The sequence below is a fragment of the Asterias rubens genome, chromosome 21 (assembly GCF_902459465.1).
Source record: "Asterias rubens chromosome 21, eAstRub1.3, whole genome shotgun sequence".
NCBI lineage: Eukaryota > Metazoa > Echinodermata > Asteroidea > Forcipulatida > Asteriidae > Asterias > Asterias rubens.
This window is the reverse complement of record NC_047082.1, coordinates 586,104-608,934: the sequence shown is the minus strand read 5'-3', so window position 1 is coordinate 608,934 and position 22,831 is coordinate 586,104. Positions and strand designations below refer to the sequence as shown.

Genomic DNA, 22,831 nt, shown 5'->3' with positions numbered 1-22,831 from the left:
TTCTTTGTAAATTATATTATACTTCTGTATAGCCGAACTCACCGCAAGCTTTGTTTCTCAAATCCAATTGCATATTTTTGTGTACATTTATCATAACCATTATTATCACGATGTTCTGTGCTTCTTTTGCACACTTTTAAGGGCGCGATTTTATGGGCCAAAATGCAGATTTCTGCGGCAAGCATGAATTTGGTTGTCTGACACTGGTAACACTTAATAGGTTAGTGTTACAGGATGTTTCATAATAGTTGTCCAGTGCTGTAAAACTGTCACAAAAAGCATGGCAGTGTCACGGAATATTTTTTTAAGAAAAGAAAACTAGAAAATATTGAACTATTTTGAAGAAGCACTTTTGTGAATTGTGGTAAAAAAAACTCTGAACTTTCCAATGCAGATTGTACTTCTTTTTGTAATAGATTTTATTGCCGTTTTTTTTTGGTCATTTTTTTCTTTCTAACAACTAACTTTGAACTTGAGAGGCGCCAACTCGGAAATGGCATACAAGTCTGGTTTATAATGGAAGTAATGGGACAGGTGTGCCCACTATTGGCGGCCAGTTCTTTGTTAACTCTATTTACCATCGTCAGTGGTGTTTACTTAGGTCTACCTGCTGGGCTTCAGAAGTAGGAACAATTCTGTAGGTTTATTTTATTTCACCTGGGTTGTTGAAAAAATGCTGCAAGGTTCGTGAAAGGTTTTCTAAAGTCCTTAATAGTTTAGTCACGGAGTGCTGTGATTTATCCTTAAGGGAAACCATGCAACGCTGGTCAAGTTTCAAAGAGTGTACTTTAGATGGATGAATAGTTTCTGGAATGCTGGAATTTAAAGTTTCTTGAATTATCTTGTGACATCGGTCTTTTATGTCATGGATTTGCCCTCTTTTTGTTTGTAAAAAAAAGTTCAACTTTATGGGTCAGACTTGAGGCCATGGGCCGTCCAGGGTTCGACATTTTCTCACACGTCACATCATTTTTTAGGAATAAAACTAAAAGTTGAACTGGTATGGCATATTGATAAAAAAAAAATTCTAGACAATTAAGGACATTGAAATAAAGCTTTATTTTTGTTTTGTTATAAATTGGAACCAACAGAAGTTTCTTCTAGATTTATATATATTTTTTTAAACAACTGACAAAAATAGTGATCATTTATTTTGAACGAGAATTAATGTGAATATCAACAAATTGTTTCCTTTCTTATTATTGAGAAATTAGAATTAGCTGTTGCAAACCACTTACCCAAAAGAACCGATGGTATCTGCAAAAAGAACCGATGGTATCTGCAAAAAGTTGTTTAAGACCTTGTAACCATTGTTTACAAAAAGAGGACCATTTGATTGTTCTCTTACTTTTCACTAATTCTCGTTAGGCAAAAAATAGGCATCATACCAAATACAATAGTTATTGTGTTTGTTACAAACAAATAGTGAAATTTTACATGTAATGGCCTTTCTGGCAGGCAAGATACTGCACTGGACTTTACATTGAAGAGTTTGCATTGTAAACACGTGATGTAACAGGTTTTAGCCTAAGACCACTAAGAACATCTTTAAATATATCATAATAAACTGAACAAATCGTGTAGACACAGTTTGCAACAAAGCTTGAGTAGACCCTCAAATTGAACCCATTGTTGTCTTAACATGACAAATTCATCAAAAACACCAATGAATAACACCCAAAACCCTTAGGTGTATAACCGTTTATAACCGTGTCAAAACAATGACCACAACAAACCGCAAAAAATCAGACACAACGGGTCAGTGACATGAATTATGATTTGAGATTTTTGATTGGCACAGTTCAAAGTCGTGTGTCTTTACGCATTGGGACCATCGGTGGCTAATCATGCACAATGACAACAAAAGAAAAAATAGTCCCGGGCTCCGAGCTTTTCGGCACGCGACGCGCACCTGTATGCAAATGAGTTCGTTGAATACTATTTTTCGGCTATTGTAAGCGAAGCACCATTGATGTGTACCGAAAGGTGATGCAGACTTATAAATGTCATAGAAAGTGCAGACTTGAACGTGATGTCAATCGCTGTAAAACCTGGGCACGGTTTTAACATGCAGGGCCCAATTTCATAGAGCTAATTCAGCAGAAAATATTGCTTAAAATCTCTGTGCTAAGCTGAAATGAGCACGATACCAATCACAAATGATAAACATGGTAGTTTGGCTGGTAACCTTCTGGTAAGCTTAATTTTAATGTGCTTAGCATTTTTTTGTGCTTAAGCAGCTCTGTGAAATCGGGCCCAGATCTGAAGCAATCTTTGTTTTATTTCTTCATTCAATTCAAAAACAATTTTACCAGACCGAGGTTGAATGTTAAATTAGTCTGGCCTCTTGTTTATGATTTAAACATTGTCCATTGTTACTATTGAAAGAGACGTAATAGTATTGCCCGGAGTGTCAGAGGTCTTGGGTTCAAATCCCAAATGAGGACCGTCTTGATTTTCGCAGGTAAGGTTATTGAAAGAGGGAAAATCCAGTGTACTCTACTATTTTCAGAATGGTGATTTATATTTTAAACTTTTTGAACAGAAAATGTGGTAACATTGGCAGTTTCTTTATTAATGAATGGTGTTGCAATATTTCTTCATGATTTTACATGGATGCTTCTCTTAGCTTAAATTTAATATTATTTTTGGGGGTACTTTTTAGGGGAGTACGTGACTCTCGATTTACCAAGAGTCGCTTTTGTTTTTTCTGTCATGGAAATTATCAGAATTTGTATCTCAGGTTCAATGAACTGTATCAACCGAAGCCCAAGTGAACGTCCTTTTAACTTAACTTTGTGGATATGAATAATCATCCACCCATCCAAGTGATTTCAATTTCTCCAAATGATATTCCTTCGGAGAAAAGCATTTTCATAATTAACAAGGGTCCCTTGTCCTTTATGTTATCCCTGGTTTTTGAGTACTGATACTTTGTGGTCAAAGAAATGAATAACCATTCATCCGTGTGTATAATCAATTTCTTCGAATATTTCTTCAGAGAAAATCTTGTATTTTCATAATTAACAAGGGTCCCTTGTCTTCTATATTATCCCTGGTTGGGTGCTGATCCTTCTTGAACAATAATGAATAGTCATTCATCCGTGTGTATAATCAGTTTCTTCGAATATTCCTTCAGAGAAAAGCATGTATTTTCACAATTAACAAGGGTCCCTTGTCTTTTATATTAACCCTTAGTGTTGATACCCAGAGACTGTGGTTGGGTGTTTCCTCATCTTATGTATAGTGAGGTCTTCCTCCACGGTCTTCCTCTATAAGAAGATTGCCACGATGGTGATGAGCTTTTGCTTTATCATCAATCTATTCATCTGACAATAGCCGTAGTACTTATCGCTTGGCTACTCAACCATCTGCCGTGTCGTCCCAGACGCCAGAAGACTGCGGCCAACACCACATCCCATACACCTTGTGTCCCCCGTCTTGAGTCACAGACGGCTGTTTCAGTCATTGTATGAAGTGGGGGATGTTCTGGTGGCGCTTGAGGACTCTTGATTAAAGTGAACAAAAGAACATCTATGCACCCACTGCTGACCTCGGCTGTTTTGTCGGTCAATCGAGAGAGGTCTGCTTTATGGCTTTGGTAACTAGATTTTCACACATTCATCATAATAGACAAGTCAGATGTAGCAGATGGAATAATATACATCATTGTAATTATATTCCCACATCATTGTAATTATATTCAAACAGCAACAAGAAATACTTGTTGGGTTAAAGGACAGGCTAATCATACGTTCAGTAAATAGTCACTAACAATGGGATACTTTTGGGGACACGAGGTGGCAGCAGACTTACCAGGTGAATTCATTGTTCCCAGCAATGTGCGCATGCTCAGAACTATGTAAACAATAGGGACACTTGCCACAGCCCCTTCCCTTGTCGTCGTGGCTAGACTGCTAGTAAGTATAGAAACAATAATATTGTTGTCATTGTGACCAGTTTTTAGGGATACACTAAACATGTTACTGTTTCTCTGGAAGCTGAGAATAATACAATTTATTTTAATACACAAAATGATAGTTCAATAACAATAGACATGCAACAACAAAATAACAATGCTAACGAACAATATTATGCTACTAAGTGCTCGTCCTCTATAGTTAAGCAAGCTCTTTGAATAATTATTTTAAGTCCTTTGCCAAAATAAATTGATTTGAATGTTCATAGCCAAGTAAAAAAACAAACATCCTACGAAACATGAAACAGCAGTAGACACAACTACATACTGTATGATTCATCAGCGCTATTTACAAACCACTACAGCTCAACCTATTGGATGCCGCGACGTTGACATTGAACAAAGAAATCATCAATTTCCTGGAACGCATCGCGCCAAATCAAACCATTTTTTGTTAAATTTTTATATACACAGATCAGATTCAAACTGGAGAGAATCCTTTGTCCCTTGACGAGGGTTAGGCGCTTGTATCCGACGAAAATGTCCAAGATATCGGAAGCCGGAAATTAACAAGGACAGGTTATTTAGCTTTAAAAAAATACAATATTGTTTTGATGCCTCTTTGTTTGTTTTACATAAAATTGTAGACAAGGTGTATACTTAAATTGCGTGAATACCTAAATAACAATGATTTTCATCTACTTGTAGACAAGATACATTTATAGCAATTGTTGATCAATTTGGTGTTCAATCTGTGGCTTTCAGAATAACACGGACCGAAATGTCTTGTCGAAGTAAACCCACTTTAGTCGTTAAAAATATGATGTTTTAAAACAAATTGGAGAAATTAATGTTGTAACTTAGGATCAAATTAACCTATAGCAGCACACAGGGCGCAATGATTTTCATCTCTAAATTCATAGCCATATTCGTTCTTGCTTAATTTGTTATCCATTTTGCTTTCAGCATAAACACGGACTGACATTTCTCATCGAAATAAAACCACTTTTGTCAATAAAAATATGATCGTTTTTAAACAAGTTGAAGAAGTACTGTACCTAAGAATTCAATCAATTATAAAGCTGGAAATATTTACCCACACGTTTGAGTTGCAGCTTTCCTCGCCTTTTTGGGTAATGAGATTTTTGGTTTCGCCGTCTGAGGTCGACTTGTGACGGCGCGTGCCACGGCGTTAAACTCGAAATTCCCGCCGGACCCGGAGCGCTAATCCCCAATGTAACCTAACCCATTAAAAGCCATTCTCCTGGTGCAATCCACGGCGATCCTGTTTGTTCCTGTAATTGTATTGTATGGAACCGCCAATTAATACAGCGTTAATGGTGATCGAAACCCGGCTAACTCGATCTGGTTAACACCATTTTGGATGTAATTAGTGAATCTGAATATTCCACGTCGTAGTGCAAGTGGTGTCGGACCGTGGATCAGCTCAATGAACGAACCAAGAGGCACTTTGCAAACATCAATTCGTTTTGGAGAACTTTTTGAGATGTGGGATTTTGGAATGGTGATGACCAATGTGTTTACACACGCAATCCAATTTATTATTTGATTATAAAGTGGTTGTTTTCCCTCCAAGGTATTTGGATAATTTGTAGTTCCACATAATTTAGTCCAAATAGTGTAAGTGAACCTAGAGATTTAGTTGATTTTTCTTCTTCTTCAAGATTTTTCTATAGAGTATTGTCCCCCAAATCACATACCCTTTTGTTGGTCGACGTGCTTAATTTATGTGTGAGTCTTTTTTCCGTTCGTATTTAATTTATTTATTATTACTTTTTTTTTTTTTTAAGATCTTCATACATAATACATCAGCACAACAGCTGTTTTACATTATGGTCCTGTTTATTCAAAATAATATTAAGGAAAAACATAGCCTAAAAATATATACTTTAAACTCCTGAAAGATGTCCGCAAAAAAAAAAAAAAAAACATGTTTATTTCTCCTTTTACCCCCGTTTACTATCCCTGCTATTGGTGGAAAATACACATCATATACGCTTGCGTATGGAAGTTCACTTTTATCAGTTTTATAATGGATTGTTGTACATGCATTTTATCAATATTTTCATTGTTATTCCAGCCGATTAAACTCAAATTGTAAACACAATTATTTTTAATTGTAGACTTTGCAGAAACAGTCAATTTATACAGTAGCGCTTGAGTTATCTTTCCTCAAAACCCAAGCGATGATTGTTTGACCAGCTGACGACAACACAGAAATTAAAATTCGTTGTACTCCTTTGTTTGTTATCTCTCTCTACCGGCATATCTGTTAAATCATCGGCCGGCGTGAGGGCGGGCGTCCACGGTCCGTTGCAGAGCACTGGTCCGTTGAACCTAACGGTCAGGCTCCAGGAATAGCCATTTGTTTTTATATTTCTATGTAGAGATGGTGGCATCAGAAACAGCTGTGACCTACACAGAGTTTCCCCATAATTAGTTGCTAATATTATTTACATTTTCTGTCTGACGGTTCATGTAGGGTTCAAAGTTAAGATTAAACAAAAGTTATAATGGTTCAAATTAATTATAAGCGGTTTTTCTTAAAACTTTACTTTTTTCTGCCTCAACAGTATGGAGAAACATTGGAGTGCAAGTCTCGCACAATTCGAACTAAAATTCTTTTTCAATAAGCTATTCGCTGTGGCCCATTAATTATTGGTCAAAGGGCCTAATCCTTTGGCACAGTTTTTGGTGAACCAATGGTCAAGGTCTCTACCAGCAACAATGTCAAACTCATTATCTTGTTTTAATTATGGCGACGTTCATAATTTTATCATCAAAGTATGAAAACTAGCAATTTGTAATCAATATCCCATAGATTAAGAGACTAAGAGCGGACTGGATAGTCTAATTGAAAAGGAATACATCCAAATCTACACTCTACAAACTTTGTGTCAAAGGTTAAAGTTCAGATGTCAATAAAAGAACAGGCATCTTTTTGAATTCACGTGGCACCTTAACAGCTAGTATTATAGAACCTCCATATTTCTTCGCATTTGTTCACCCGGAGTCGTCTGTCTCAAAATTACTCCAAGGTGGGTCCAAATGATATGAAATCCGAGTTTAAATCATTGTTGAAAGCATTCATTGTTAGGCCCTTCCTTATCGATCCGGGTTTTCCCCTCTTTTTGAATCCGGAACTACTTTGAAGAGCAAAATTACAAGTGGAACTTGAATCCATTGTCGTCGAGCCGGACTATTTCGAATGAAGTGTTTTTTATTTTCGATATAAAGGTATCTGTATTTGCTGATATCAATTTGTTTTTAATAAAGTAGAAGTGCTTTAAAGTGCAGAGGCCTGTCGCTCGTTCCGAAACACACTTACGAAGTTGTTCCGGAATTGACCCTTGGCTGAGATCAAAATATGACAAGGTTTGTTTAGAATGGGCTGCTTTCAATTGAAATAGTTTCAAGGAAGGACCCTCATTGGCTTTCAAGAACAACTAAACTAAAGAGTGGTTGAATGGCCAGTGTTTTAATCAACGAAATTCTGAATAAGTGACGTCGCTTAGAGGAGCCTTGATGAATTAAAGTATCATTTGTTTCAATGACTTCCTCCCCGAGAAAATAAAAGATACAAGCTCTATCCTGAAAGTCAAACGGTTGAAAACTGCTTGCTTGAAGTGCTAAGCAAAGACTGAGTCTATCAGTCGACCTATATAAGCTTGAACTCTTTGTTACACAGCAGAATATAATGTGAATATCATTAGCAGTTGACGTTCCCATTGGTCGCTTATCGCGCCGCTCGTAGCGGGGGAATCGAAAGCAAAACACGGGGGAAGGGTCGCACCGTGACGCGCTGCTCTTAAGCACCAACGCCAAGAGCTTTTTACCAAGTAGTAATTGCCAAGATAGACAGGCCAGCCACTAATCAGTTGAATTATTTATGAATTTGACACATCGTGTGGGCTTGCTGCAGGTCTTTAGAGAGGGATTTATCGGTCTGGCTTTAGCTCCCCAAGAGTTGATTCTTGGATTTAGTATCGTGATTTCCGGTCGATCCTCTCTGTATTTATTTCTAGTCGAGTCTTAATTAAACTGTATAATTAAACAGTAGATTAATAGAAATAATTCAGTGATTAAAGACATGCTGATCGTTGGTCAGTACAATGCGGTTGATTTATAATGCTCTATAAATAACCCGCATACACACTGCACACATCAAGCCACGGGGGACAAAAGGTAAAAATACTGTGAGTGGGAAAAACGACATTTCCCCCTTCTAGGAATTATTTAAAAAAAAATTGCATTGACTTGGCTCTACAAGATCCTTGAGAAGTACTCGTGTATTGTCCATTTTGACTATAAATGTTTTCGTTTTGTTTTTGGATGACTTTATGGCATGGTCCTTTCAAAATTAAATTTCCAGGTCCCTTATAGTGTTTCCAAATTAAGACGTAGATAACAAACTTGTGTAATTTTTCCCTTCAATATTTATTCCTGAAAAACTAACAACTCTGCCCAGCTGTAAATATTAACACTTACCTAGTTTTGATCGACCATTATTTATACACCAACAAACTTAATGAACTCGAGAGCCTGAGTTGAGACTTTCTTCCTGGAAGTGTGGGGGATTAAATGTGCTCGTTTGTCCTTAAAGGCACTGGACACTATTGGTAATTTCAAAACAATTGTTAGCAAACCTTGGTAACGAGTAATGGGGAACAGCTCCCTCTGAAGTAACTTAGTTTTTGAGAAAGAGGTAATTTCTCGCTCAAATATTAAATGACTTTATTAGACATCAGGCCTAGCCTGAAGCCTTTTTTTCGGCATCTGAAGGCACACAAATTGTTGCAACATTGGTGACTGTTTTTTCTGTCATTATTCCCCTGCAACTTCGATAACCACTTGAGAGGCCTAATACAAACTTTCACAGATTTTATGCATGTGATAACTGCTCTTTGACAGTTGTGTCCAGTGCCTTTAATGTTGTCGAACACGCAACTCCGGCATCTCCGCGCCATAATTAAATTTGATATCAAAAAGCTGGTTGATAAAATAAAATATGTCTGAAGCAAATTACTTGAATGTCAACATAATTGGAAAACCAGTTTGCGTCCCATGAATGTTTGTTGTTACTAGAGCTCATTAAACAGCCGTGGTTATTTTTGATAGCTCACAGTCCTGCTCACAGTAGCTGGAACTTAACTGTACCGGTTCATGTAATTATGGTTTGGTGAGATGTGCTGACACATACATGTCTTAATAATCAGTGACTGCTTCATGAATTCAGAGACGATTCTGATGATTACCGAGAAGACAGATGCGTCTCACCCGTCCACGACCCCGCGATTGGCTCGCCGTCCTCGGTCTAGTTTCACCGTAGACGAACCTGAACCCGCGGGGGTAGATTGTGGAACAATTACTCCCCCGTCGCTCCGCCACGTCCAGTCGCCTGTAACGCGCGCCTGGTATGATAATTTCATGTTAAATTCTACCGTTATTCACACAGAGACGCAAGCATGAATGGATGACATTAATGTAACTGCGACTAAGTGGGACTGGGGTGTTTTAGACCGCCTGGACGGGGGCTGCTTGGTCGGCGTGAGCATCAGCACCTCGGGGTGCCGATCCAGCACGAATCTGTTTTCATAAAAGCCACATTTTAGGATTGGCCGTTATGGGCACGTCAGCAGGATATCTGTGTTTCAAATTGTATCTTGATTTGATTTTTTTAACTATAATATACTGTTAAAGTAGTACATTGTAAAATACCATTCCACAAAAATAACTTTACAATAATTTAACAGAACAAAAATAGAAATACCTGAACAACATTTTGAGAGCATTATGAGATAAACATATCCAGGCCTGTGTTCTTCGTTTTTTAAAGGGCACGGGCACCAAGGCATTTTCTCCTTATAATAGTAAAGGGCACCATATGAGGAAAGGGGTACCGAAGCCAGGGGGATGGAGACGTTGCCTTTGTGATGTATCATGCCTGTAAAAATATATAGTTTCATTTAACTTATGATACCTATCAGCATTCATTTTAGCCTTCGAGAAAGACTCTGCTAGGTTCCAAACGTCAATTGTTAACTTTGTTGTGCATTTATAATTCTGCTACAATTTGACAAACTGCTGCTATACCCCCCCCCCCTCGTGTAATAACTTGCTTTCAACATTATTTTCATTTGAATTAAACTATTTACACAGCTTTCCGATCGATCCTCCAACCATACTTTTAACATGGCCCGTAAAAATACAAACAAAACATCGTCTGTCGCGTGTTTTGGCGAGAAATATCGATAATTGGTGGGGGGGGGGTCTGTCTGTTGCAAGAACCAAACGATTACTCTTAGTGACGTTTGTAGTAGACAAAATTAACGTGGCGTATTAACGTGGCGTAGTTTTGTCAGCTGTAATTTGTCACAAAAAAATAATATCAATAAATAAAATGAGGAAAAGTTCTGCCAGGCTGGGCTGACGTTGGCTGGTGCCGTTACTGAAAGCTCTCAACCACGGTTCATTTGGTCTTTTCACTGATTGCAACCCGTGTGTATGGGTTCTGATTCATTGACTATACCAGGTAACCAACACAAAGACAAACCAATCAATTAGACAAACAGACCTTTTAGCAAGTAAAACACACGGCTAACACAGACAAACAATGAGAATCACAGTCCAGCGATGGTTTGTTCTAGTTTTTAACAATACCTTTAGTGTCTATAATCGACAAAAGTTTCAAAGCAGGAACACGTGAACGGAAACCTTTGATCAATATTCATTCGAAATCCACTTCGATTGTGTTTTTTTTTGTCAATTTTCACTATACAATTTGACCACAAATTTATGAAATGTCCACAATTTTTGTTAAAATGTGGGTCATTTATTGGTATTACTAAAAAATGAATGACCTTAAAAACTATTTGGTGAGACGCACTGCAGATGTTGATGTTATAAACTCTTTAAATATAGTGTTGGTTCTGAAAAGAACCGTTGGTTAACGACCCAACGTTTCGATCAGTATACTCTTATCGTCTTCAGGAGAATGCTGGACTTTTTAAAACAAATTATACGATATGTTGGTTAAATTATACGATATGTTGGATAAGTTAACGGCAACTGTACTTGCTCAACACAATATTTCGCAAAATTCACTCTAATTCAATTTGGATACCAGTTTTCAGTTCTTGGTAACACGCCACACGCATTATATCAAATGGCATTTTGGCTGGTAGCATCTGCTATTACCTGTACTCGGGTCATCGGCAGCTGTTGCTTCTAAATTGACCAATATTGAAGTGTAATTAAAGGATGGTGTAGTTTTGTTTGTAAGTTCACACAAATTAACCAATAACAAATTCACTACTCCTTTTTTCCAGAAATAAAGAAACGAACCAGGGTTTAATACATGTATATGTTGAGTACAGAGACTTTATGCAAAACAAATCATTTGTCTTCGCTTTATGGTGGCAATAGTAATTAATGCCACAGTATCCATAGTGCTTCAATATGAGAACAGTTTAAACCAGTTTGTTTCATAAGGATGTAAACATAAATATCAGGTGACTTTGCCCTCCTTCGATAACCATTTCTCCAAGGCAAAGTGTTTCTATAAAAGTAAACATGGGTATTAATACTTTACTAATTACTGTAAGTGTTGGGGTACGAATAGACACTAAGAACATGGTATCAATAATAGGACTGAATATGACAAGTTGCAAAAGGGTTCCCTTTGCTGATTTTTACACTCTCTTGGTCTTACAAATCAAAGGACGAAAACGTCTCCGTCTAGTATCGAATACCAACATCACGATATCAATATGAGTGAATATTACAAAGACAACAGTTTGGTGTTGCTGCCATTTCACACCCTTTTTCTCTTTCAAATCGAAGGACGAAAGCGAAAGTCTATAGTACAGTGAATAATCAGAACCAAAGTTCAAACAAAAGCGAAAAATATATCAATACAGCAAAATGAAACTAATTGTTATCAGAATTTGGTCAAACTCTTTCACGATGAACGCCCATCGATTTGTATCGCACTCTCCAGACTTAGTCATCCCATATATTCCATATGCAAATGAGCAATCTAAACTTTGTCTGTGATTAATTTCAGTTAATGCACACTATTCAATCAAAAGAGTGTTTCTGCGCCGTCCAGCAAGCAGATTGTTTTGTCACAGTCCCTCGTGCCAATTATTGATTTCTATTCATATTCAAATAAACTCTCGTGCCTCGACGGCGGTTCTGTGAACTGTCTTGCCGCATGGGAGTTCTCATCCCGAGACGAGAGGATTTCAAACTTTGTAGCGTATTCTGTTTGTTTTCTCCCCGTATGTCTTTGTACTTTTCATTTCTTTGTTTATGTTTGGTTTAAAGGCACTGGACACGTTTGGTTATTAATCAAGACCAGTAGTCTCACTCGGTGTATCCCAACACTGCATAAAATAACAAATCTGTGAACATTTTGAGTCAAATTGTCATCGGAGTTGCAAGAGAATGTTGAAAGAAAATTGTTGCACAAATTTGTGTGCTTTCAGATGCCTAAACGACAGCATTGACCTAACTGCTTCTGTTGATCACGAGAATAAAATTATTTGGGGGTTGGTTGTTTGATAAATACAATTATATACGTCTACGTTCATTAAATATACATCGTGGTGGCCTATTTAACATGAGAATATTTTTAAATGTTTCCGGAAAAAAAGAAGAAAAAAAGAAATATTCCCGTCATTGTTGATTTAAAGCATAAAACCTTATAACGAGTAATGGGGAGAGGTTGATAGTATAAAACATTGTGAGAAACGGCTCCCTCTGAAGTGACGTAGTGTTCGAGAAAGAAGTAATTTTCCGCGAATTTGATTTCGAGACCTCGAATTTGAGGTCTCGAAATCAAGCATCTGAAAGCACACAACTTCGTGTGACAAGGAGTTTTTTCTTTCATTATTATCTCGCAACTTCGACGACCAAATGAGCACAAATTTTCACAGGTTTGTTATTCTATGCATATGTTGAGATACGCAAGTGAGATGACAGGTCTTAACAATTACCAACAGTGTCCAGGGTCTCTATGAGAAAATGTAGCTTTGAATTTTGGAACCGTTTGATTGTTTTTAGTCCTATTATTTATATAGTTGAAGATAAATGCAATAAAGTTAATCGGTGACATTTGAAAAGGTGTTCGCATTTGTTATATATCGCCGTGAATCCGAAGCGAGTCTCAACGCAGGAAGAATATTAATCCGTAATTGGAATATAGGCCTACAATCTAAGAGAAGTTACTGTCACTGTCTGTAATGCTTCTCAGCAGTTTCAAAATTTACGGGATAAAAATGGATAAATTGTTCCACAATATCAACATTACTTTAAAGTGAAGCAAAGGAGACTTGTTTTAATAATACCAGTTGGCGGCAGACTCAGTTGTTTTTGGAAATGTGAGCATGTTTAGAACGACGAGACAATGGAAATATACCTAGTCTGTTGCCACCTAGCGTTCAAAAGTCTCGAAGTGTCATTGTTTTTATTAATAATAATTTATTTTCCAGCTTTTCACTTGAGTGTTTTCAAATGTTATTTTCATAACAACTCCCTGCCGAACTCATTTGTTAGGTTTTAAGATCAATCGATAAAGTTATACACTCGTGTCTTTAAGTCGACGAAAGCGGATTAAGGATAAGTCAAATCAGATAATCCAATGGCAGGTCTTCCCAGGGTTGTTGATGAGTATCATAACAATAGAATATCGATAAGGGTCCGAAGGCCAACCGATATAATTAGGCATATATAACGGTCATTGTCTAGCGCTAGTGGGTGCTGCGTTGAGATGGCAGGCTTCAAAGATGACAGGTCTAGGATGATGAGGTGTTTGGGGTTACACCCATCATCTGATGTAACATTTTATAAACCTACGAGGAGATTTATCCAATTATTCCAATTGAATAGATGAACATAAAGTGTACTGTTATATATAATTGTATTCATATAGTTAGTTTAGTTTGACTGTTAGATATCTAACAATATTAAAGACATCATTGTAAAGCGCCTAATCGCTAAACAGAGTTTTTGCCAATAATTTATGCCAACCATTAAAGTAATTGTTTTTGCACTTTAAGCATTTTTATTTTTCCGGGCCGTCGTCACCTTTTGCAATCAAACGCGTTCGGGTGAAACAAAGACCAATTGCATGCGTAGTTTCAAATGACAAATTGTTTTTGACTTACGATTAACACTTGAACTTGCTCCATAAATGTTTTTGAACCTACATGTAAGTTTAGTGTCATATAAATATAAAAATTTATAAATATGTAAAATAAAGAAATTTATAAATATGTTTGACTGGCGGTCAAGCTTGTAATGCTGTAAATAGGCTACTGTTTCTTTTTTTGGTACCAGTATTTGAGTTCCATCAAAGGAATGGGTGTAGGAGTGTTTCCCGTTTTTGATTTGTTCCTTTTTTAAGTGAGTTTTTGGGACACCTGTTTGATAGAATTGTTCTAATCTATGACATGGAGCTTTTTGAAACCTCCATTCATGTCTAGCACACTTTCAATTGTATCGGTATAAGCCAGAATCGTCTACTAACAGGAAATATGGGAACTGAACCGTTTCAATGATACCACAAAACACAAACTCGTCTTTCATGAATTCCCCCGTCCTCTTGTCATTACGTTGAATAAGACTAAGAGTTTTATTACAAAATGTTGTGTTTTTGTGTTTGAAATTTCAGTTAGCCTGCGGCATAGCGGCATTCGAGATACACTACCGTGCATCAAAAGCCATTAGTACGACGCCGAGTTCAATCGATTCACCTCTTCAACCCAGCAAAATCATTCATCATCTGAAAACATCCTCCTTAGTAAACAAAAAAAAGGGAGAAAGAAAAATTAATAATCGCATGAATAATTGAAACCTTGGCACGCGTCATAAGCAACAAAAGCACGCGTCTCGACACGAGACCCACATTCTTTAGGTCTGTTCTTAGCCCCATACCCACTTTACCTGCACCCAGTGCACCTGTCGTGTGTTCCATTGTTCCGTTCACCTGTTCAGCGTCCCTATCTTGTCACCGTGCCAAATCAAACAGAACCCCTCTAGCTCTCTGAACCGCTCGTGCGCCCCTTTTAACCTTTTACAAGTCCAACGGCTGTTTGCTGATAATATCAAATTCTATAACTAAATATGATATACAGCAGGCCTCATACTTTGATTGCCTCCATGTCCATGGTCATTGCCTTAAAATGCTCTAGTAGAAATTTGCAATTTCCTCAATGTTTGCCCTTTACCTAAGTGAAAGTGCCTTTGTGCCCCTGCCCTTTCAAAAACGAAGCACACACGTATGTTACAGGATTGGTAAAGATCATCATCGTTGCATTTTACTTCGAACGGTTTACTCATTATACGAAGGTCATGCTACAAACAAAAATCCAGTTAAATATTTCCCTCTGAAATAAGTCATATTCGAGAAAACTGTCAAAACCTTTGAAACAAAGTCAGTAAAGACGTTAATTGTTACCAATTCCAATAATATGGATGAAAACTGAGAACAAACTCACAAAATGCTCAGTGACGTTTCACCAGTGGCTTCATCATGTGTTAATTTCACACCTTTAAAAAGTGTTTAAAAAAATGCAACAGTTTTCAAAATTATGGACAATGTGTTAACATGCTGAACAATTGTGCATGGTTTTCCTCTATATTTTCTCCCGTCATTCATGATGGAGTAAGCCCACTTTCACATTATCTTTTGTTATTTTCACAAACACGAACACTGTCTACGACTGTTTGTCAGCTTTTACCAATCCTGTACCTTCAAGGGAAGGTTACGTGTAGACTGTAAACCAACAACTAATCTGTGTTTGTTGTTTATTTTATGCCAAGGTTTAATGTCAATTGTATAATAATCAAAGACCCTTTGTCGTGTTTGTGAACTTTGGAGGTTTTTTTCCCCTATGTTTTCTCAGATGGGCTTTAATTGTGTTAACACATGTAAGTTTAGGTATGTCTTTGTATCCCCTTTCCGAAAATATTAGTATTGGAAAACTAATGGACAATGAATTGATCCCTTCTTAAACTTGACATAAAGCCCTATATCTTTCATTGCTTATGTTTTTATTGTGAGCCATATCGTTGCTGGCATGTTTCGTCGACCTAGTGATGGCATGATGTCTGTTTCGAACAGTCTTGAACTAAATTAATAGGAAGTTATTTTTTCTTATGGATTTATCATATCACACTGGAACATATTTGTGATGGTCTCTAAGGTTGTGTCATAAACCTTCTTGGTTTGTCATAAACCTTCTTGGTTTACAAGATTTTCATCGTTCCATTCCCTCTCCAGTGCAACGTTTCTGTTGATGGGTTATTTTTGCACTAACAAACGAGTCAGCTTTTGAATTCAAATTGTAACAGTATATGTATAGATTCAACAAGTAATTCAACAAATAAAAACAATTTCAGACTATGCATTGGCTCATATGAAACCACCGGAACCACTGATACTTATATCATCAGTTTCAAAACAGCAATCGTGAATCACTTTTTAAGTTTGAATATGTTTGTCACTTAAAATATAAATTATTTTTCACTTTTGACAAAGGTCCAAAACCGTTCGTCTTTTTCGAGACCGTAAGTTTTGCAGTGCGCCCTCTAGGGTCAGTTTGCCCTTATTGTAGTGTTGTTATAATGGGCGAGCTTTCGCTACTAGCACGCATTGGTGTCAATAACAGGTCAACTGAAGTTCATGCATTCGATCATTAAAGGCACTGGACACTATTGGTAATGACTCAAAATAATCGTTAGCTTAGCAACTTACATGGTAATGCGAAATGGAGAGCTGTTGATTATGAAAAACGCTCCCTCTGAAGCAGCATAGTTTTTGAGAAAGAGGTAATTTCTCAATCAAAAAACATTAAAAGACTTCAGGCCTGAAGCATTTTATTAGGCATCTGAAACCACACATTTGTGCAAATAGGGTGTTCTTTCTTTTATTATTCTCTTGCAACTTCGATGACCAATTTGAGACAACATTTTCACAGATTTGACTGGACTATTATCAATGTGTCCGATTCGGATATTAATTGACGACCCAGGGTGGCCACGTCTTGTCAACACAGTTTGCATTCCTCTTTTGTTATTTGCTACTCATTGACCGAACTTTTTGCTTCAACCAATATTGATTGACAAGCCCATCTTCTTAAATGTTTTCTTCAGTCGTCGAAACAACCACTTGAGTTCTTTGGTGTTTCCACTGACTGTGGTGTTTTTATTCCATTGTATAAGAACCAAAGTATCTCTACAGGTTCTGTCATCCTGTCTGAGATCTGCTCCCCTCTTGAGGTGTGATTCAATCCGATTTACTCAAGGGGTTCATTAAGAATACACAGGTGTCTAAAAAAGGGAAGATGTTCAAACCCTCGTTACCAGAACAAGTTTTGATTTTACGAATCTGGACAAATTAGTTTTGGAATGATCACTCGTGACTCTGATTCCAGTCCCGCTCGAATCACTTTTGACGACTCGGACTCGGATGGCGTGCGCCCCCTCCACAACGCTTATTACCATTGGCAGTATTGTGCACGCATAGAAGAATTAATTCAAATTTTACCTTTAAAAATGGGTTAAAGTTTTCAGACATGTGAAACAACTTAATACAGTCGGTTTTCAGTTATAAGGAAATTTGGAAAAGGCGCTTTATAAATGGTATTATTATTATTATTAAACAGGTCTATAGTAGTTATAGCTCTGACAACAGCGTCGTGTCCATTTTACCTGAAATCCTTCCATTACAATTATAAATACGACTTTTTTAATCCAACCATTTTAGTTTTATTTGAATTATTTCCCGAAGTCACTGAATGTGTTTGTAATTGGCCCGAGTCAATAGTCCCAGCCTTCTTCTTTTTCATCACACCATCTTTTTGAAAACAAATCCTTCTGCAAAGAATTGTTTAAGGTCAATATGGGGTTTACATTAACCCGATGGACTCGTTGAAATAGTTAGATCCTATTTATCTCTTTGGTTCCTTTATAGATTAATTGTGTGATTGTACAATTTGGTTTAGCTTTAAGTGGGTGTTTTACGCCATATCGAGTCATAAACTGGGTGATTAAGGGGAATGGTGGAATCTGATATATAAAGGCTATCTGTTCCGCTAGCTCCTATGAAAGGAAAACCTTGTTCTACTTCGTAAAAATGCAATGACAAACGTTTTTACAATGAGGAGTGACCCCGTACTATCCAGAGCAATTCCTTTGCGAGATACTACACTGGTCCATGGGAAGTTTTACATTTTGTGTAATAGTTTCCACAAAGATTCAAGAATTATAAAAAGAAAAACTGGAGAGGTTTTGGGATGTGCTCACTTTCTTCAAACGACAAGTTGGTAAGAATCAGACACTGGTGGACTCCATGAAGTATTGGTTTTATTTTCCAGGTTTGTGTACAAGTCTTGCATGCAGGAAATCCAAGCTCTTTGTTTAGTTGAATGTGTGATGTCACACAGGTTAACATGGTCTTTGTTTTTGAGGTTCGTAGAATCATGTCTGCTATGAAACATTTCCCTTTGAAATTACTTTTGAGGAAAAAGCAACAGCTGGTTTTTGTTCTTACAACTGTTCTGTATACTGACAAAATGTGCATAAAATTGTTCACTATTTTCTCTCATCTCACACAACGGAGCCCAAATTTTCACAGTTTTTTTAAATTTCATGTAGGCTACATGTACACGATCCAACCAAACATGAACACACTCTGTGACTATCTAATCAGCTCTAATCATGTATAATTCCTTTAAGGTTTTTATAGCTTCAGTAATGAGAAAAGCATTACCGAGATTTTTCGGCTGACTTAATTGAACTGACAGAAACCTTATTCTAGCAAGAACGACAAATGCTAACTGTTATTTTGTTATTTGTTGAATCCTTGCTCAATAGTTGAATGTAGTTGTCTAGTGGGGGAAGGGGGTTAACTAAAATAAGTTGGTATTAGAGCCGTAATTGGGTACTTGATCAGTCTGGTGCATTCAGATCACGACACCTGGGTAGTTTACGTGACCTCGGGCTCCCCTCCTACCAATGATCGGTGTCCTTGGCCCGGGCATCCATCCCACATGAATCACACCGCTTCTCGGACTTCTGTCTTCACACGCCCATCCTCCGCAACAAACCGTCTGCAATGCATCAAAACTCCTTTTTTTTTATTCGCCCATTTTTATAGAGCCCTCTTCAACAGCTGAAGAGCATTTCATTATAATTCATGTTACAGGGATGTTTCCTCCATCTGTTTTAAAGATACTTGAAGTGGTAGGGGTTTAATCAATGGGCGATGTAATGGCACCGGACATATTATATTGACACTGAAATTCCTGCGAACTGTGTTTCTAATTCATACACCATGGGAAGATGTTAACCTTGGGGAGATGGTGCCATCTAGAAACCCTTAAAATCCAATTGCACTTTCTGCTGGATTTTGCTGGTTTGACTGTGGACTGCGCAATGTGCTGCACGACACGTTGGATCAGGTTAAGTTTCCAACAGTGTGGGTGTAGTGTACAATGTGTGGTGTTGGATTTTGTTTTTGAGTGATGAAGGATCTTGTAGTTAATTACTCAAGGAAGGTTTGGCTGAACGTCCCCTGCACCACAAGGCCCGTCCGCCGGATCCTGACCACCCTTGCCCTTGTGAGAATATCCTTGGTTCAAACCCCAATTGTGAAGGAAAACTTTAAAGTCAACCCCAGCCCCCCCCCCCCCACACCTGCAAGGCGCGACTTGTCAATCAAGCTCTTTGAGCAGTGCTGTTCCCATGCAAGCACATGCCTAAGCGATTGAAGAATAGATTCAAGAAATAATGATATCCATGTTATTAATTGGCCGTTTCACCCCACGTGTATATTATTGTTTGTGTTGCCATGAGCACTTAGATTTGTGATTTATACGTTTCCATTATGATATTCTTGCCTTTTCTGTTTTATCAAATTTGTTTTCCCTTTTTTGCTATCATTGTTTTTGTCATATGTTCAGTTTTTAACTGCTAGGGTTTCTCTTTTTTAGCTGGTTTATTCCATAGTGGGGTTTCAATGTATAAGAGGGTTCCCCCAACACCCTGTGCATTTTCTTAAGTGTCTTTTAGTGGTTTATCTAATATTTATTTTTTACTTATTGTCGTCTTCTTATATAATGTTCCTTTGTACCCCGCGGTGGTGCAATTTTTTTTTTTTTATCTATGCTATTTTTATCAATATTGTTATCTTGTAATGCCACATTATTCAGCTTCGTGCTGCCAGTTGGTTTTTTAATAAAAATGAATGAAAAAAAGAAAAAAAACACCGATTGCCAACCGGGGCATTTACCCCCTCCCCCAGTCGGCCTTACCGAGGGGTACACCCACCCAACCGGGGCATTTACCCCCTCCCCCAGTCGGCCTTACCGAGGGGTACACCCACCCAACCGGGGCATTTACCCCCCTCCCCCAGTCGGCCTTACCGAGGGGTACACCCACCCAACCGGAGCATTTACCCCCTCCCCCAGTCGGCCTTACCGAGGGGTACACCCACCCAACCGGGGCATTTACCCCCTCCCCCAGTCGGCCTTACCGAGGGGTACACCCACCCAACCGGGGCATTTACCCCCTCCCCCAGTCGGCCTTACCGAGGGGTACACCCACCCAACCGGGGCATTTACCCCGCTCCCCCAGTCGGCCTTACCGAGGGGTACACCCACCCAACCGGAGCATTTACCCCCTCCCCCAGTCGGCCTTACCGAGGGGTACACCCACCCAACCGGGGCATTTACCCCCTCCCCCAGTCGGCCTTACCGAGGGGTACACCCACCCAACCGGGGCATTTACCCCCTCCCCCAGTCGGCCTTACCGAGGGGTACACCCACCCAACCGGGGCATTTGCCCCCTCCCCCAGTCGGCCTTACCGAGGGGTACACCCACCCAACCGGGGCATTTACCCCCCTCCCCAGTCGGCCTTACCGAGGGGTACACCCACCCAACCGGGGCATTTACCCCCTCCCTCAGTCGGCCTTACCGAGGGGTACACCCACCCAACCGGGGCATTTACCCCCTCCCCCAGTCAGCCTTACCGAGGGGTACACCCACCCAACCGGGGCATTTACCCCCTCCCCCAGTCGGCCTTACCGAGGGGTACACCCACCCAACCGGGGCATTTACCCCCTCCCCCAGTCGGCCTTACCGAGGGGTACACCCACCCAACCGGGGCATTTACCCCCTCCCCCAGTCGGCCTTACCGAGGGGTACACCCACCCAACCGGGGCATTTACCCCGCTCCCCCAGTCGGCCTTACCGAGGGGTACACCCACCCAACCGGGGCATTTTCCCCCTCCCCCAGTCGGCCTTACCGAGGGGTACACCCACCCAACCGGGGCATTTACCCCCACATCAACCACATTCCTAGAAGGGACATCGGTACCTTACTTCTTCTCTGCTGAACTTTACGGGCGAGGATTTCGGAAGGAAGTCCATGTTCGTAGTCGCAGGCATGCCGATGGTTCAAAATCCTGACCAACCAGGGCCCAATTTCATAGAGCTGTTAAAGCACCAAAAGTAGCTAAGAACATCATTATTATGCTTACTACCAATCATGTTACCAGCTAAAATACTATGCCACATGTACAATTTATGACTGGTATCCTGCTTCTTTATGCTTAGCAGAACATGTTTAAGCAATAAGCGGTTGAAATTGGGCCGTGCAGGCAGAACATCCATCCAGGGCAGTCAGTGGCTGCAACACAAATCGTAGTTGGTTGGGACTGACGACTCTAACCTATTTACAGACAGGAACCATAAAACCATCGACACTATAAAAGATCGGAACTCATGTTTAACCCATCAATAGAAAACGTTCCAATCGTTTTACGAGATTGTGAAGTTAGTTTACATATGGTTGAGGCCATGGACTTATTTTGTTGATCTTTAACGATGGTCGTTAGTTTTCGGTTCTCGTGTGAAAGTGGCTTTAGTCGCATGCTTTTCTCCATGAGGTAAGATGACCATTATATCACACGTAATCGATTTATAAGATGATGAAACCCAGTCATCATTTCGCTAAGATGATAACCTTTCCTCTCATCACTTTAGAGTGAGTGGTTCGTCTTCGGACTCTTGTCTCAAGATGGTCAGCTGAAGATGGTCTCTTTTTTAAATCAGGACAACACTGAGCCATTTTTCTAATAAAATAAACAATAACAATTCAGACCTGTAGATTTCAGACCTAGCATAAATTAGCGGGATACCAGTCAGAAATGGGTGCATGTGGCATGCTATGTTGGCTGGTCCTTCTTCTGGTAAGCGTTATCTTAATGTGCTTAGCCACTTGTTGTGCTTCAAACATCTCTTTGAAATGAAGCCTTCCTGTCCAGTACTTGAGAATAAGAGCTCTTTAATGTTGGTCTTCTCACCATGTAGGCATCCGGAGGTCCTTGAGAGTTATAAACTCTTGAGATAATGACAACATCTCTGATTTACAGTTCTCGATAGTGAGAATTCTAGTGGGCCAATTACTGGAAGATAACGGTTATTGTAGGCCCGCTTAACCCAGCCTATAGCTCCAGCCTCCACCCCCAACCCCAGCACATTCAGAGCAGTATATCATGTGTCTAAACACTACCCAAGGCCGGGGAAGGAGAGAGGCTGGCGGCAAGCCACCTGAATCGTGCTTTAACTAATCAGTGTGTTTTAACAGGTGGGTGGGTTAATGATGGCATGCTGATGGAAAGTAATGGTGGAGGAAGGGGGGGGGGGGACACCTTAATTCAACCACGATCCAATGATCCAATGTACACAGTGATCGATACATTTTTAATACGCATTGAAGTTAAGTTTGCGTCAACAAATAATGTTCATTTTTACCCCAAAACATTGAGGTGTGTGTTGGGACGTTTCGTATATTCCTGGGTGAAGAGAAGCAATTATGGTAAA

General features: G+C 39.1%; 1 protein-coding gene across 1 annotated transcript; it reads left to right on the top strand.

The window, feature by feature from the left end:
- The first annotated feature begins 9,166 nt into the window (after positions 1 to 9,166).
- LOC117304729 (extensin-like) lies at positions 9,167 to 21,415 on the top strand. The gene is made up of 2 exons (XM_033789331.1): positions 9,167 to 9,340; positions 20,471 to 21,415. The coding sequence occupies exons 1-2, from the start codon at positions 9,167 to 9,169 to the stop codon at positions 21,413 to 21,415; spliced, it is 1,119 nt and encodes a 372-aa protein (XP_033645222.1).
- The last annotated feature ends 1,416 nt before the right edge of the window (positions 21,416 to 22,831 follow it).